Below are 14,331 nucleotides of genomic sequence, written 5' to 3'. Positions count from 1 at the left end.
TGTTTAAAACCAAGATTCCCCATTTAGTTATATCTAGTATTTGGTAACGGCACATACCTGATGTATCCTCTGATGTATGAGGATAAAACTGTAATGTACTCTTGGTGTCCAAATGTTTGTACTGATCCAGTGCTATATGCAAGTTAAAATCTCAAATTATTTGATTAATGCTGGGTTCATGTACAATACCTGTTATGCTGCTTTCTGAAACAGTAAGTTACAATGACATAAGCTTTGTATCTAGCTTTTATAGATTAGACCAGCATATGGCTTAGACACTTTGTTACCATCCCTAACACAACAAGCTCTAATTTTAGAATGTCTTTTACTGGTTACAGCTAAATTGTTTTTGTCATATACTTCATTGTTTTTGGGAAAAGTAAAGAGTTTTTTTTGTTTGTGGTGTTTTAATTATCGTACTCAAGTCCACTAAGCTTTGTGGAAACTAGAAAGACATAGGAAAACAATGATTCATTAAAATATATGTTGTAGAGGATTAAATTCTCTATTCTGGTTGAATTGCTTCCAGGCAATAAGGAAAAGTCAGCCAAGTATCATGTCATGTTAAAGAAGTCTCATAATTTTGGCAAGTTTTTTCCATTTTTTTTCTTGTAAAATACTCCTAAGATTTGACTTTGGAAATACCAAAGTCATCTCTGCTACTCAGGAGGTGCCGGTAAGGGATGATATTGGGTGGCACTGGTGCAGTATCGATTCATTTGACCTTCAATGGTAAGATAAGGTACGTTTCTTAACTCATATGTGAGTCCTTGTCACCCAAAATCAGCATTTTATTAAGTTGTTACAGTGAGCAGAGCTATTTAAAGAGGCAAAATGTTCAAGTCCAGGATTTGTTTCATGGGCTGCCAGGCTAGTACACAGATAGACTCATTAGAGATCATTATCAAATAAATAGCAGTCTGTGACTTAACTTCCTTCTATGGATCTGTAGGTGTAGAAGTACAAGAAATGAGTTTTAGTCATGATGGTTCACATGTATACTCTGACCATTTTTGTTTCATGATAGAGCCATTACACTTATATTAATCTCATAAAAGCTACGGGGTGTCCTTTTCAAATAGTGTTCATATTTTGTGTTAAACAACATTTTATAGGTTACTTAATTGTCGTGTGGCAAGGTGTAAACAGATGTGTTTAAAACAGTAAAATCTAGATCAGTAGTTAAACTTTTAGTATTAGATAAAGAATTATTTCTGCAAAGCTGGACATCTTTTAGTGTCATAAAACTGAACACACAGAGTCAAGGTTGACACATATATAAAATAAACTCATCAGGGCCTACTTTTTTTTTTTTTTTTTTCCTGAAGACATGTAGCAAAATCAGTGCAATTAGCACTGACCAAGAAAAAGCTTGACATCAAAATCAGGTCTCTGTGGTTAATGATACTCAAAGATTTTCTCTTTTAACATATACGGATTTGGGATAAGGTCAGTATAGTTTACATGTGAAGAGATGCCAGTTCTGAAGTATTTGGCAAAGTATTTGGGTATGGATTTCATCTCTTTTTTTCTAGAATGTTACTGTCTTGTATCTTGGATCAATAACAGAAGCATAGGAGATCTCAATTATTCCACCTAAATGAATAATCAGTCTAATTAAGGTTCTTGAGTACGTGTGTGCAATATGCCAGTGATGATATAAAATAACTTATTGTAAAGGATTTTTTTAAATTGCAGTTGGTCTTAAATTTGGGGCCTATTTTTGGCAATGAAATGCCTCCAATCTGTGGAAAATTCAATAGAGCTTTATACTGAAAGCATTGTGATTAAAATAACTAGGATCCTGAGGATCGGAGGTTAACATTCTTTGAGGATGTGTTTGTGCTTATTCTTCCTAGGGAAAAGTATAATTCTCTCTGTGGAAGCCTTCAAGAAAGCACCATGAAAGCAGAGTTTTGGTCTGGATTATGTAGACATTAAAATGTCTTTTAATTTCCATAAAGTGAGAGCCTAACCCTATTCTCTCTGACTTTGGGTCCTGTCTCCCTTGACTAAGCGTTGTGTTGTCACTACACAATCACTACAATACGGTGTAGTTGTCACACCGCAGCTGTTACTCCAGCAGATCTAAAAGAGCAAATTTAAATGAAAGTCCGTGAAGGGAAATACAATTGAACTAGAGGAAAATCAGCTGCTACTATAGTGTTTTATGTCAGTAGTGTTTCCAAAATTTAAAAAGTGTGTGACTGGCCTAAGATACTAGCCAAATTTTTCCTGAAGTAATGTTTCATCTTGAATTTTAGGTTGAGGTGGTTATTGGCCTGATTTTCTTCTTTGTCAACAGCATATTTTTCACATTGTACCTGGAATATCTGACATTTAGGATTTTTTTTTTTTTTTGTCTTAGGCTTTCTGACGGTCAAATATATAACTAAAAGGACTGCAAAAATATATGACCTTAATGGATTTTTTTTTGCCACTTAGAGTGAGACGTATTTGATTTTTTTTTATTCATTATTTTACTTTCTAATTTTACAGTTATGACAAGAATGTTTTCTGTTGTAATTTGTCATTCTGTAATTCATGAAATCAGATCTAGGGTTGCCAACAGAATTTTTGAGTTCAACCAATTGTTGAAATAACTAACTAGTTGATTAAATCTGGCTTTTTTTTTTTTTTTCTCCTTGAAAATATCTTGTTCTCCATTGAACCGAAAGCTATTGTACTGTGTACAATCTGTGGGGAAAAACTGCACTGCCTAAATACAAGCAGTATGATGACTGTCCTTAAAATCAGAAGGGTTAAAGCTATAAAATTCTGATAAAGAACATTAATGCATGGAGTTTACAACCTCCTGAGTATGCATCGATGATAATAAATTCAGATACATGGAAATACTTCATAATAAAAGGTTTGTATAAATTTCATGGAAAATTTGTCCAGGGTAATTTGTATAAACTTATGCAAAAATTAACCATGCCTCTACTGTTCATGTTAGCTTGTAAGTAATGATGTATAACTTCTTGATGGCTAACTGGGCTTTTAGTTTCTCACTGCGATTTCAAAATTAATTTATTATTTCTGATCTTACTGTTCACTGTTGTGTATCCCTAAAGATAATAAAATAGTTGTTATAAATCACGGTGTAAGGAAATTCCCATTGAATCTTACTACTGAAAATGAAGATGGTGACAGCAATAACTTTTTCCATCATTGGAAAAATTTTTTACCTAACTTTACATTTGTTTTTATACTTGACTGTTGTGTGTCACTTCTGACTGTTAAGTTTCATAGTCATATAAAGAATGAATATAATTGTAGTCAGTGCTGCAGTTAACACAGGCTTTTAATAATTAAAAAAAAAAAAAAGTCGTGTTCTCAAGTATGTGCCAAAGAACCCATATTTCTTGACAAGGAGCGAGAATCTACCTGAATATAAATAGAGCAAATTCTCTTTCAAAGCATGGGCACAGGTCAGCGCTTCTGCCGTCACTACAGGAAAGAGCCAATTTGCAGGTTAAGTTGCTCCAAACCCCCTGCAGCAGCCGGGATTGGGGTTGTAGTGATTTGTGCGGCTCCTGCCGGAGGCTCCAGGCTTGCAGCTTGTGGAGGAGTGTCAGGAGTTCGGAGCAGGTTGTGAATGATCCTCGTTCTTAACTGCTGCTTTCCCTTGATTTGCATTTGATTCCGATGTGCTTAACCACTGGTAGATTATTCCAGTTTTCCTGGTGAATAATGCATGAGGGTGTATAAGTGGATGTTCCTTGGCTGAGTGGGCTGCAGATGAAAAGTGTCAGCTCCTTTGCAGCATTAATGTGCATTTTTTTTCTCAGGTTAAAGCTGTAGAGAACCTAGATATGCTTTTCTTGAATAACTCCTACAAATGCCAAAATATTGGCAATGTTTCCTTTTTCTCTTCTTTTCCATTTGAATACCTGTTATTACAATGAAAAAGTCAGTTGCCAATTTTCCATTATGAGCTCATTTTCCTTGGGACTCCCCTTCAAGATTTCAATGTTACATTGTTGTACCTGCTGCTTAAACTTCCCGAAAACTGTCAGGAGCAGAGTTGGGGGTGGTTTTTTTTTGTTTTTCTGCTGCTAAAGTCAATTTGTTTTACCGACTCAGAACACTGATTCTTTCTTGCACCTCCTTCTCACCCTTTAGTATGTGCCCCTCCTTCTCACCCTTTAGTATGTGCCTAGGGGATAATCTGAGTATTCTTTCCTGCACAAGCAACCTTGAGGCACAGATACATAAAATTCTTGTGTATAATACGTTCAATGTTTCATGTAGATAGATCTAAACACATTGAATGCTGTGATAATTGAAGCAACACTTAAACCACTTACTAGGAAAACCTTTTCAAATTTTTCCCTTATTAATTTACTAAGGGGCTTTCGAGTATTTTACTGTATGCTTCTGTCAGTCCCTGGGGTAGGCGGATCTTTTCTCCTTTTTCAGCTTATTAGAGAATATCCTTTTATATTCCAGAACACTAGAAAATGAAAGCGCAACCATTGTTCTTGTTAGCTTGTGATTCAGTTTATAATTATAGGGCATCTATTCAAGATCATAATTTGATCCGTTAAAATATCAAAACTCTGAAACTTATGTCATGGGCTGTTCTAAACAAAGTATTTAATTGGAGTGATCAAATGTGAAATGTGAAAACTTCCAGGGATGTATCTGATATATCAAATGCCTTGGAAAATGGTGTTTTATCCAAGAGTACTGTGGGAGTGTGGTTAGAAAGAACTTCCTGAAATACAGAATCATGCTACTGAACAAAAATAACCTTATAAAATACAACTCTTCCAGACTCCCCGAATGTAACAATATCCCTTGAATTTACAGCCATCTAGACATGAACTGTAGATAAGTATATTGTGAAATAATGCTTTTAAACTAAACTTAGTCTGACATTTCACAAGATAAAAGATTGAAAGTGTGTGAAATTGTAGAGGTTGTATAGTGAACAAGGCATAGAGTTGTGCAAATGTTTAAAAAGCAGATATAGTTTAATTGCTATGATAATAGAATTCCATACGTATTCAAAAACAGTCCTATGAGTATTTTGTGGACTTTCTATGGTGTTTGATGTAGAGACTGAAAATTGCAGAGAAAATATTTGGCGGAAGTGCACATTTTTAGAAGGGCTAGTTTTTAACTTATATCACGTTGTACAACATGAATTCTCAAAATATAACCAAAGAAGAAGAGAGAGGAAAAAGAGAAAGAATGTTTTGTAATTATTTTAAACTTAGATTATTTTGAGGAAATATGATTTATGTGAGCCATTTTCTGGAAAGATAAGTGATCTTTTTGTGACAGCCATGCTGCGATTCCAATGCTACCCGGGCAGGGAGGGGGATGTTATTGGTGTCTTGTCCACCACTGCAGCAAGTGATCCCTGATTTTCACGTGTGTAACTCCGAACTCTGCAGTCAAAGCAGTCTTTCTCATTGTTCCAGGTGTATCGCTACGATATTCCAGTCTTTCAAACCCTGTGTCACCTTCCTCTGCCATCCTTAATCATGTTTAACATTCTGCATTACCTTCCATTACCTTGATTACCTCATTTTCATTTCCTCGTTGCACGTGCAAAGTGGCAGGGACAGCAGAGTAGGAGAAACTGAGAGAAACTAGAGTTTGCTTCCTTGTCTCCTCTCAATGTTGATTTTGTCCACTTTCCCATTTTCAAATCATGTTGTAAGAAGAGCTTCATTTATATGAACTTCTGCTTTCAAACTTTCCCCTTAAAATCAAATTCTGACACCTAACTTCTTTTTGATGTTGCCTTCGTTCCCCACCCTTCTTAAAGGATCCTGCTTCCCATATCCAAGTAGAAGTCCCTGGAATCTGTTGCTGGCAGGTAAGGATTAAACCATGGTAATTTTTCTGTTTGGGGGCAATAGTAGGAAAGTCTGATTTTGGTGTTCTTGTTGCTGGTGAAGGAAAATCAACAAAACTCAGAGGTATTTTATAAGCACAGCTGTCCCATAAGGAAGGGCTTCACAGACTCATATTCTGTTGTCTTGAGCTTGTTTAAGTTGATGGTAGAAAAAGAGGGTCTGTATTAAAGATTTTGGGCTCCAAATGACTCTGAACTCCACATGTGGGCCTCAGAACATTGAAAAGACGGATAGAATCAAGAATGGGTTTAGTGTAAGATGCTATTCATTGTGACTAATAGAATAATCTCTTCTTAATATATTTTATACTATGTCCATATATATGAAATCGTACATCTAAAGTAGTGATTAAACACTGTATTATCAGTATGTCAAACAGAATGCTAGGAGGCTGTATTTTCTTGAGATGTTTGAGAGTAATGCTCTCATTTTAAGAGTGGTGTTAGTGGAAGGAGGACTGGCTCTTTATATTATCAAGCAAAAATAATGCAATTCCGCACCTCATTTCACAGTCTTCTTGCAGATGACATTTCAGTAAGGATTCTGTCTGTATACAGGTAGCCTACTCTACGTGGTCCTACCTATCTTTTTTTTCCTGGGAAAGCCAGGAAATGTGCATTAGAGAAAGGACAGCTTTGGTTAGAAAACTTCCGCATAAAAAAACCCATGGTTTATGGTATGGACCAAATTAACAATTTAAAAATGTAAGCTGTCAGAACAATAGATCAAAAGAGACACTTATATGCATTAAGATTTTTTTTTTTACACTATATAAATACAGATTAAGATGTTCATAGCAATACATGGGATAGTCTCCTGTGAATAGTTCTCACTGCACCTGTCTTCCATCCACTATAACTTGTCATCCATTTAAATTTGATGCTCTATGTTTTTTTTTGTGAAAACCTTAGAACACATTGATTTTACTGTTTTTCATGTGTAATAAATATCACACTTATTATATAAAAATATTTCTATGAATACAGATAAAGCTGGATTTTTTACAGGTTCTTTTAAGAGAATAGTTATTGCTTAATGTATACTGATGTGTTACTTTGTGTTAGTATATTGGTATTTTAATGTGGTTTGCAAATCAGTTGTTAAGGGGAAGACTCCAAATTTCATTGAGCAACATACGCTGGAATTTTTTTTTAGCATTAAAAAAATTAACTGCTTTATTTTTATTCAAAGCCAAAAGACTTTGGGCATAGACGTCCTTTTGAACATTCTGACTTTGGAATTTAATTGAGACTATGGCCTCGATGCTGCCCTGAGATTTGCAAGGTGTCTGCAGGAGCCATGCAGAATTCCAGGGACTCTGCAAAGTAGGAGAATGGTTGTAGAATGTATGAGCTCAAATTCATCATATTTATTCATGTAAAATGTTTATCAAAAACAGTTTAGACAAGGAAAGCTTACATAAAGAGTTCTTGAAGTATGCCTACAGCAAGCCCACTTGGCTGTGGACATATGTATGTACATCTGGGTATATGAATATCCATTTTTTATGATGCAGTGAGTGACAGAAGCCATTGTATAATTAAGTTCTCAAAACTTGAAATAAAATGCTTCAAATATTTCAACAAAAGAACAACAATGCTTAGATTTTTCAGTGTCCTTAGTATTATCAGAAGTATAAAGGAAATGTTAAACATACTTTATTGTTATTTTAAGCGTGTTTGCTTGTACTCTTCTGTCACTTTAACTGTACTTTATCTCTTTGTGGATCTGAGTTTCAGAAGTGAGTGTGACTAATAGTTTGATGCTGGATGAAAGGAAATATTTTCAGAATTTAAATACGTGTTGAAGCAACAAAAGCTACATTCCCATTTTGCTAAAACCAAATAAACTACTTTTAAAATCAATAGGGATGAATTAACCAATGCTTTTTCCATCATAAGTGTAAGACATAATTCAAATCACTTTTTTTCTTAAATGCTTGCACAGTACGTTTTGGAGGAATAAGTCATATGGGATAGGTTTTGTATTATAGTAGAATTTGCCTCTCTATTGTGGAGAAAGTTTGAAGATAAGTCAGTTAAACTCCTGGTGAGAGACATTCAGTTAGAATAAATTTAATTACTATCAGTTGTCATTGTTATGTCTGAAAGGAAAAAAAAATATTACTCAGTGTGTAGTTACACATTACTATAAGGAATTATCAGGATGAAGATTCTGTTAGATTGGCATTTATGAAGACCGACAGTGCCTGGTAGCTGCAACATTGATAAGGTTGGCAGCTTTTAAGTTTGCCTACACAGCACTGACCTGCTTAGAGCTGTTTATAAATTTCCAATAACGCTCTGTTGGCTTTGGAGGAGAGTTCAGTATCAGTGAAGAAAAAATTTTTATCAAAATGTGTCAGTTTGGTGAACCTCTGAAATACTGTGCGGTGGCTACTCTACACTTTGTCCAATGTAGGAAGTAGTTATCTGTGCCTGGAGACTTGACAGTGAATCCCCAATCTCCTGCCTTCATTTTTGCTCATAGTTCCCCTTCGTAGTGTCTTCTCCAGTCTGGTATCTTTCCAAGTGCATTTTATGTTAGTTCAGCCAAAGTGGTCATCTGCTGTACTGTAATAAGAATGTTTTAAGTCTTTCAGCTGAGCCCTAGCTAAAATCAAGGAAGCTTTCAATGCAGTTTCTTTAGGTTTTGTTTTTATTGGTTTAAAGTTGTGATGTAGTGGCTTTGAAGATTTTTCTAAAATTTTTATTCAAACTGTGATATAACTAGGATTACAGGTTGTCAGAATCAAATCGTGCTGCGTTTTCTACCATGGTTACAGCCTTTGTAATGGAATGTGTAGATGTACCGTGTTGTGTTTTTATTAGAAGTTGGAAATTGTCTTGAGGACTGCTTAGTTCTGCTTAGTTTGATGACATTTTCTGTTCTTGTCAGAATCTATCATTACAATTGCTTAACAAGGAATTAAAATCTCATGGGTTCTTAGTTCTGCTCTGCCTTTACCTGATAAAATGTTCATAAACACACAGTATGGGGCATCATCTAATATCGATAAAAAAGGCACCGAGAGCTGATCTGTTCTTAAAACTACGAACGTGCAACTGAAGGGGAGTTTACACAAAGTATTTCTGAATTTATACAAAGTATTGAAAACCAAAATGCCCAAATGAGTTACAAAACCAGTAAACAAAACTACTAGTCCCGCATCTGCTACTTTATATCTCTTTGTATCTCTGGACCTGATCCAGGCTTGACTTAACTGATGGTTTAGCAGTTCCCTAAACCCAGCAAGCTCTTACATCAATCCTCCCTGTTTCAGTAGACACAGCAAGAGTGAAAGCGTGACTGAACTGTCCCCACCATCCAGGTGTCCCTGCCTGATGGAATGAGAAGCCCTGTTGAGGAGCTCTGGTTTAATTAGTGCGGCTTTGAGTCAGCCCCAAAATGAAGGATCACAAAACTTGCCTTAAGTCGGTTTTGTGCAGTTCTTTCCAGTGCCCATATGGCAAAAATCTTAATAAATTAGAGAAGAAAGGTGAGCCTTTCAGAAGCTAATGAAGGCATAGTTTCATAACTAAGCATTTGAGCAACTTGAACCACTAAGGCTAGATAATGACAAGTCCTATTCAGTTGTTGAAAGCAAGTGACAACTTTCCAGTAACGACTTCAAAGCTGTTAGCTGCCTTCTGTATTTTCAGAGGCTTCTCACTATGTATAAGGGAGGTTACACTAGGACACATCTTTTGATATCGTATGACATTATGCAGTGCACCCATCACATTGCATCATCATTGAAATGAACCCTGTTCAGATCATGTCTTTTCCTTGCATTAAAGCTTAATGACAAAAAATTGAAAGCGTACACTGAGAAGAAATGGATTCCTACTAGTCTTTCTGTGTTTGGTTTCAAAAGCCAGGGTAAATAGCGATGGAAGTGTTTCATCTTTGCTGAAATCAGCAGTCCTAGTAAACAGTTAGGAAAATTCAAAGCTTCATCCTTTGTAACCTGCTCAATGCTTTATTTTTCAAAATCTAGGTGGAGAAATTGAGTTTGCTAAAGATTTGGTGTAGTACAACAGCTAGCTGAATCTTATTTTTCCAGCTTCATATCTTCTTGCAACATTTTGTGTGGGTGTTTGCATCCTGTTTAGCCTTCCATATCTCAAGCATTTCCAGTTTCCCTGGGGAGAATTTTTCACATTCCAGTGCCCCTTATTGTCAAAATTTAAAACATTAACATTTTTATGTCATGAAAAGACATGATAGGATTGCCAAATGAAAAAAAAAAAAAAAGAAAAATTGGAATTCTCCTTTCATGATAGTCCTTTCAGGCTTGAATGAAGACAACATTCAGGTCAGCAGACAAGGTCTTGCATGATTGCAGTAAGCCATAGTATAGTACGTAGTCTGCTTCTATGCCTTTTTTTCCCCCCTACTACTTTGGTGACATACTACTACACTGTGTAGTTTTCGCTTCACTTTTTCTTCTGTGTAATGCCTGTAGGGAACATCAGCAGTGACTTGCACAGTAAAATCGCATCAGTAAATTATTTAAAATAAGTATAGTCACTTTAGTGTGATTTAATAATTAAAAGACCCTTTTAAGAAAAAGCTAGCTCCACAGAGACCTTTGGCGAAGTACTGAGAATCCTCGTTTGAGAACTGGTGGCTCAGGCCAACACCCTTGAAGTTTCTGGATTACCATGAAATTGTCAGCTGTGACAGTTACAGGAAGATCCTCTCAAGCTGCTTATAGTCTCTGATGGCTTATTTACTTTCTTATCACTTAGCAAATTCAGACCTAAATTATCATTGCACATTCAGATCATTAAAACATCTCTTTTCCTTTCTATTGCTCTCTTTTAGATAATTCTTTAATAATGTAAATAAATCTTGTAACTTGGATCTGTTACTTTAAATAAGCAATATTTTATTAACAAAGCCAGGGCTTTTACATAAAAAAACCTTGTTTGTTTGTACATGCACACGCACACGTATATGCAGTTAGAAAAGCCTATGGCTAGTGTTTTATTTTCCATGTATATAGCTATAAATCTCTGTGAAGCTCAGTGTAAATTGTGATGTTAGCTTTAGATTACAAACAGCTTCATTTAGGGAGCCACGCAGAGAAAGGTATTGCCTAAGGATGTAAAAATATTTTATTTCCCTGAGAAAACAAAGTGGTTGCTATGGGACAGAAAATTATCTAATGATGGCTTTTCACAGATACAAGCTACTGGACAGAATTAGAATATTCAAACCACAGTGGGCAAAAATGTTGATTTTTCTAGAATACATTTTTGAAAGATTTCTCTTAGTGTAGATCTAGATACTTTCAAGAAAAATAAAGAAGCAGGTATTTTTCTGTAGGGTACAATTTAATTGTTTTTTATTTTCCAGTCCTCCTAGAGTACTCTGCAAATGAAATATATTGGTTTAGTCAAGCTATCTTTTAAATACCTATGAAAAAAAGTGCAGTCCGTTTGAATGTTGAATGATTGTTTCTTAAGGTATCCCCTAGTACAAATAATGATATTTTTTCTGTTGCGATATAATTAAAAATCTAAGCATAAGGGAAAGTTATTCTGTAAATTTAATACTAACCTTATTAAATGTTTTTTAAAAGGAGAGAAACATTTAAATACCGATGTTTGAAATGCCACCATGCTAGTTCTAGAGGCGCCCTCGGCATCATCCTTGAACTCACCAAACAGAATTATTGACTCAAATGCAGTTGGGCTGTCTGGGGGTTGTTTGGCTGTGTGAAACGTGGTATGATCCATCGCAAACCTTTTAATTAACTATCTTACCCTGTCCTGCATGTGTAAAAGCTATGGTTCTGTCTCTTCTCTTTCTCTTTTTACGTGAGATTTTCTATGAGACAGCAGTTTTTAACAGCTCCCAGATCCTCCCCATACGGAGGGGCTACAGGGCCACTCCAAGCGTACCTACACGGAGACTGGTGAAACTAATTACTTTAACTACAATTAAACACAATGTGACTAAGGGCATAAAACCACTAGATTCTCACAGGTAGGTGATGCCTAATGGTGTGGAAAAGTATGTTTTGGGATGATTTTTTTTGAACTGGTTGTATGCTTGTGCCCCATTGAAGTATATCTTTCAGAATTCAATTAAATGGACTTAGAAAAGATGCTTAGTGCTAAATCCACCTTCCCTTAGCAGCATTTGCAGTAATTTTTCAGTATCTGGGGCAAGGACAACCTGGCGTAAACAGAAATTGTGCTGAGACTTCTCAGGTGGATCTGCATGGATTACTTTGAGTAAAGGATGGCTTGTTAGCTCCAGCATGATGTTTTCCTTGCCAGACCCTCCTGATTCTTCAAAAATCATGTGTGGACCATGTTCCCTTTTGCTCTTTGATCTGGGAATACGCTGCAAAAATGGCCCAGTCCAACAGTGCCTGCTGGATTTTGCTTTGCACTTGCTGCACTCAAATGCTTATTTTACATACATGAATTACTTAGCACTTATACTATTTAAAAAAAAAATAAAAAGATTTTAATGTCCTTCCTAGCTTATTATGAACACTAATTTTTAATGCCCATAGATTAGTAATGAGTAAAAGCACTGGAGAAAAATTGGTCTGTTCTTGAATGAAACAAAAATTAAAGGTGTTTTATAACATTTGTTTTCATTCCTTTCCTAACTTTATTCCCTTAACAAGCTTGAGGATCTCAGAGGTCTTGGTTCTCAAAAGAAATTTCTGCTGCGATCATGCCTGGAATTCCCACTAAATGTGTGTGACTTGCATGAATGCATGCAAAAACTACTGCTTTAGATTATCCTGCTTTTGGCACAAATAGCTAAGAATATGATCTTGTAATATGATTAGCATTCTTGTATCCTTCTGAATTCCCTGCATGTAGTATAAAGCTAGGTAAGTCTTGTGCTATTTAAAACCTTTTTCTGGATGTGCTGTATTTTGAGAAGTTACTAAAATGAACAGACCGTTGAGAGTGACCATTTGCCATTGAGAGAGGTCATGGTTTCTGTCCTTAGCATATGCTTGTACCTCTGTTTACTCAGGAATATCCATCTGTGATTATTGCCATTAATATTAAATTTCTGCTTTATTTCAATTTCCTATCTCCTTTTCCATATTTTTTCATACTGTTTAAAACTATTCCCTAAATTTTTTCTCATAGTAATCCTTAGATTCCTGTTTAACAACTTCAGCCATCTTTCACAGTCTCCTTACACCCGTTCATTCATTGCAGGCGTTTCTGGAGCCACAATGTTGTTTTCTGCCAGCCAGTTTCCTGAACTGCCTGTTCTTTAGGTATCATTTTGAGCTGTGTCTATTCATCACCGCTAATCCAGGCTCTAAATTTTTGAGTTTTTCCTCTTCTCTTTCTCTTTATATGTTTGCACATCTTGTCTTTACAGTGCTCCCTGCTGATGAAGATATGTTTCTTGGCATTAACAGTTGTGTGTTGTGGGGTTTGTTCTGTCAATGACTTTAGGCAGCACCTGCGCTAGGTAGGTATGGAAAATGCAGAATATTGATAGAGGTAAAGTAGTAATGTTGTAAAAGCCAAGAAAATAATCAACAGCCACAGAACTTTAGTTAGGAGATAGCTGCTTTCCTCCCACCTCACCTCCTTTTTCCTGTAAAGGAGAGTGACAGAATAGATAAGAAACATCAATTGAATCTACAAAGGTTTTCCCAGACATATTAGTACATAGCAACAATAGCCCTGACAGTTCAGCCCTTTAAGGAGCACAGATGAAGGTCAAAATTGATCAGTAAGGCTTAATTAGTGAGCTTCTAAAATAAAATCCACATTGAGACAGAGTAAGGTGATGATGAGACGTAAGCTGTGTTTTGTGATATTATTTACCACTAGCAATACGTACCTTCAGAAAGGCTATCCGTTCCTTTCAGTTAATGATCAGAAATTCTCATATAGTTTCTTTTAAAAAAATCCCAAGAAACTTTCAATGCTAAGCGTCTTGATCATGTAAGCTGAGAAAAGTACTAAGTTAAAGAAAACCCTGCCCATTCTTTTAGATAATGGACCAGTGGAGAGCTAGTTAAAAACAAGTTTCCTAATTAATATTTTGAACCGTCTCTACTGAAATATTGATTATGTTTGAATAATCAAATGGAAGGCTTACTGGGTTGTTCTTCCATTGGACTTGTACTCTGGAGATACAGTTCACAGTGATTTCTGTCTATAGTTGTGAAATTTTTCACTTTTGCTCCACAGATTATTCCACTCCCTTGATGGGTCAAAGCAACAAATTGGTTTTCACCGTTTATTTCGTTGAGTCTAGGTTGCGCTAGAATACTGGGCAACAGTAGAGGAAGGGATAAACTGCACTGCTTCGTGCAGCTTTCAGATTGAAATGTGACTTGTGATCATGATGGGCTGTGGAGAGCTACCTTCCAGCTTATCTCATTGTTGTGAACCACCTTGTTTGCTCTTCCCGGTTATGTGCTTAGAAAAATCCATGAGCTATGATT

General features: G+C 35.9%; 1 protein-coding gene across 1 annotated transcript in view; it reads left to right on the top strand.

The window, feature by feature from the left end:
• Positions 1–14,331, top strand: part of SHANK2 (SH3 and multiple ankyrin repeat domains 2) — a 317,236-nt gene that overhangs the window by 62,575 nt on the left and 240,330 nt on the right. The window contains 1 exon segment of the mRNA XM_086613043.1: positions 5,786–5,836. Within this exon segment, the coding sequence (XP_086469169.1) occupies positions 5,786–5,836 (51 nt within the window).

Source organism: Tauraco erythrolophus, chromosome 6 (genome assembly GCF_009769465.1).
Source record: "Tauraco erythrolophus isolate bTauEry1 chromosome 6, bTauEry1.pri, whole genome shotgun sequence".
NCBI lineage: Eukaryota > Metazoa > Chordata > Aves > Musophagiformes > Musophagidae > Tauraco > Tauraco erythrolophus.
This window is presented reverse-complemented; position numbering and strand designations above follow the sequence as displayed.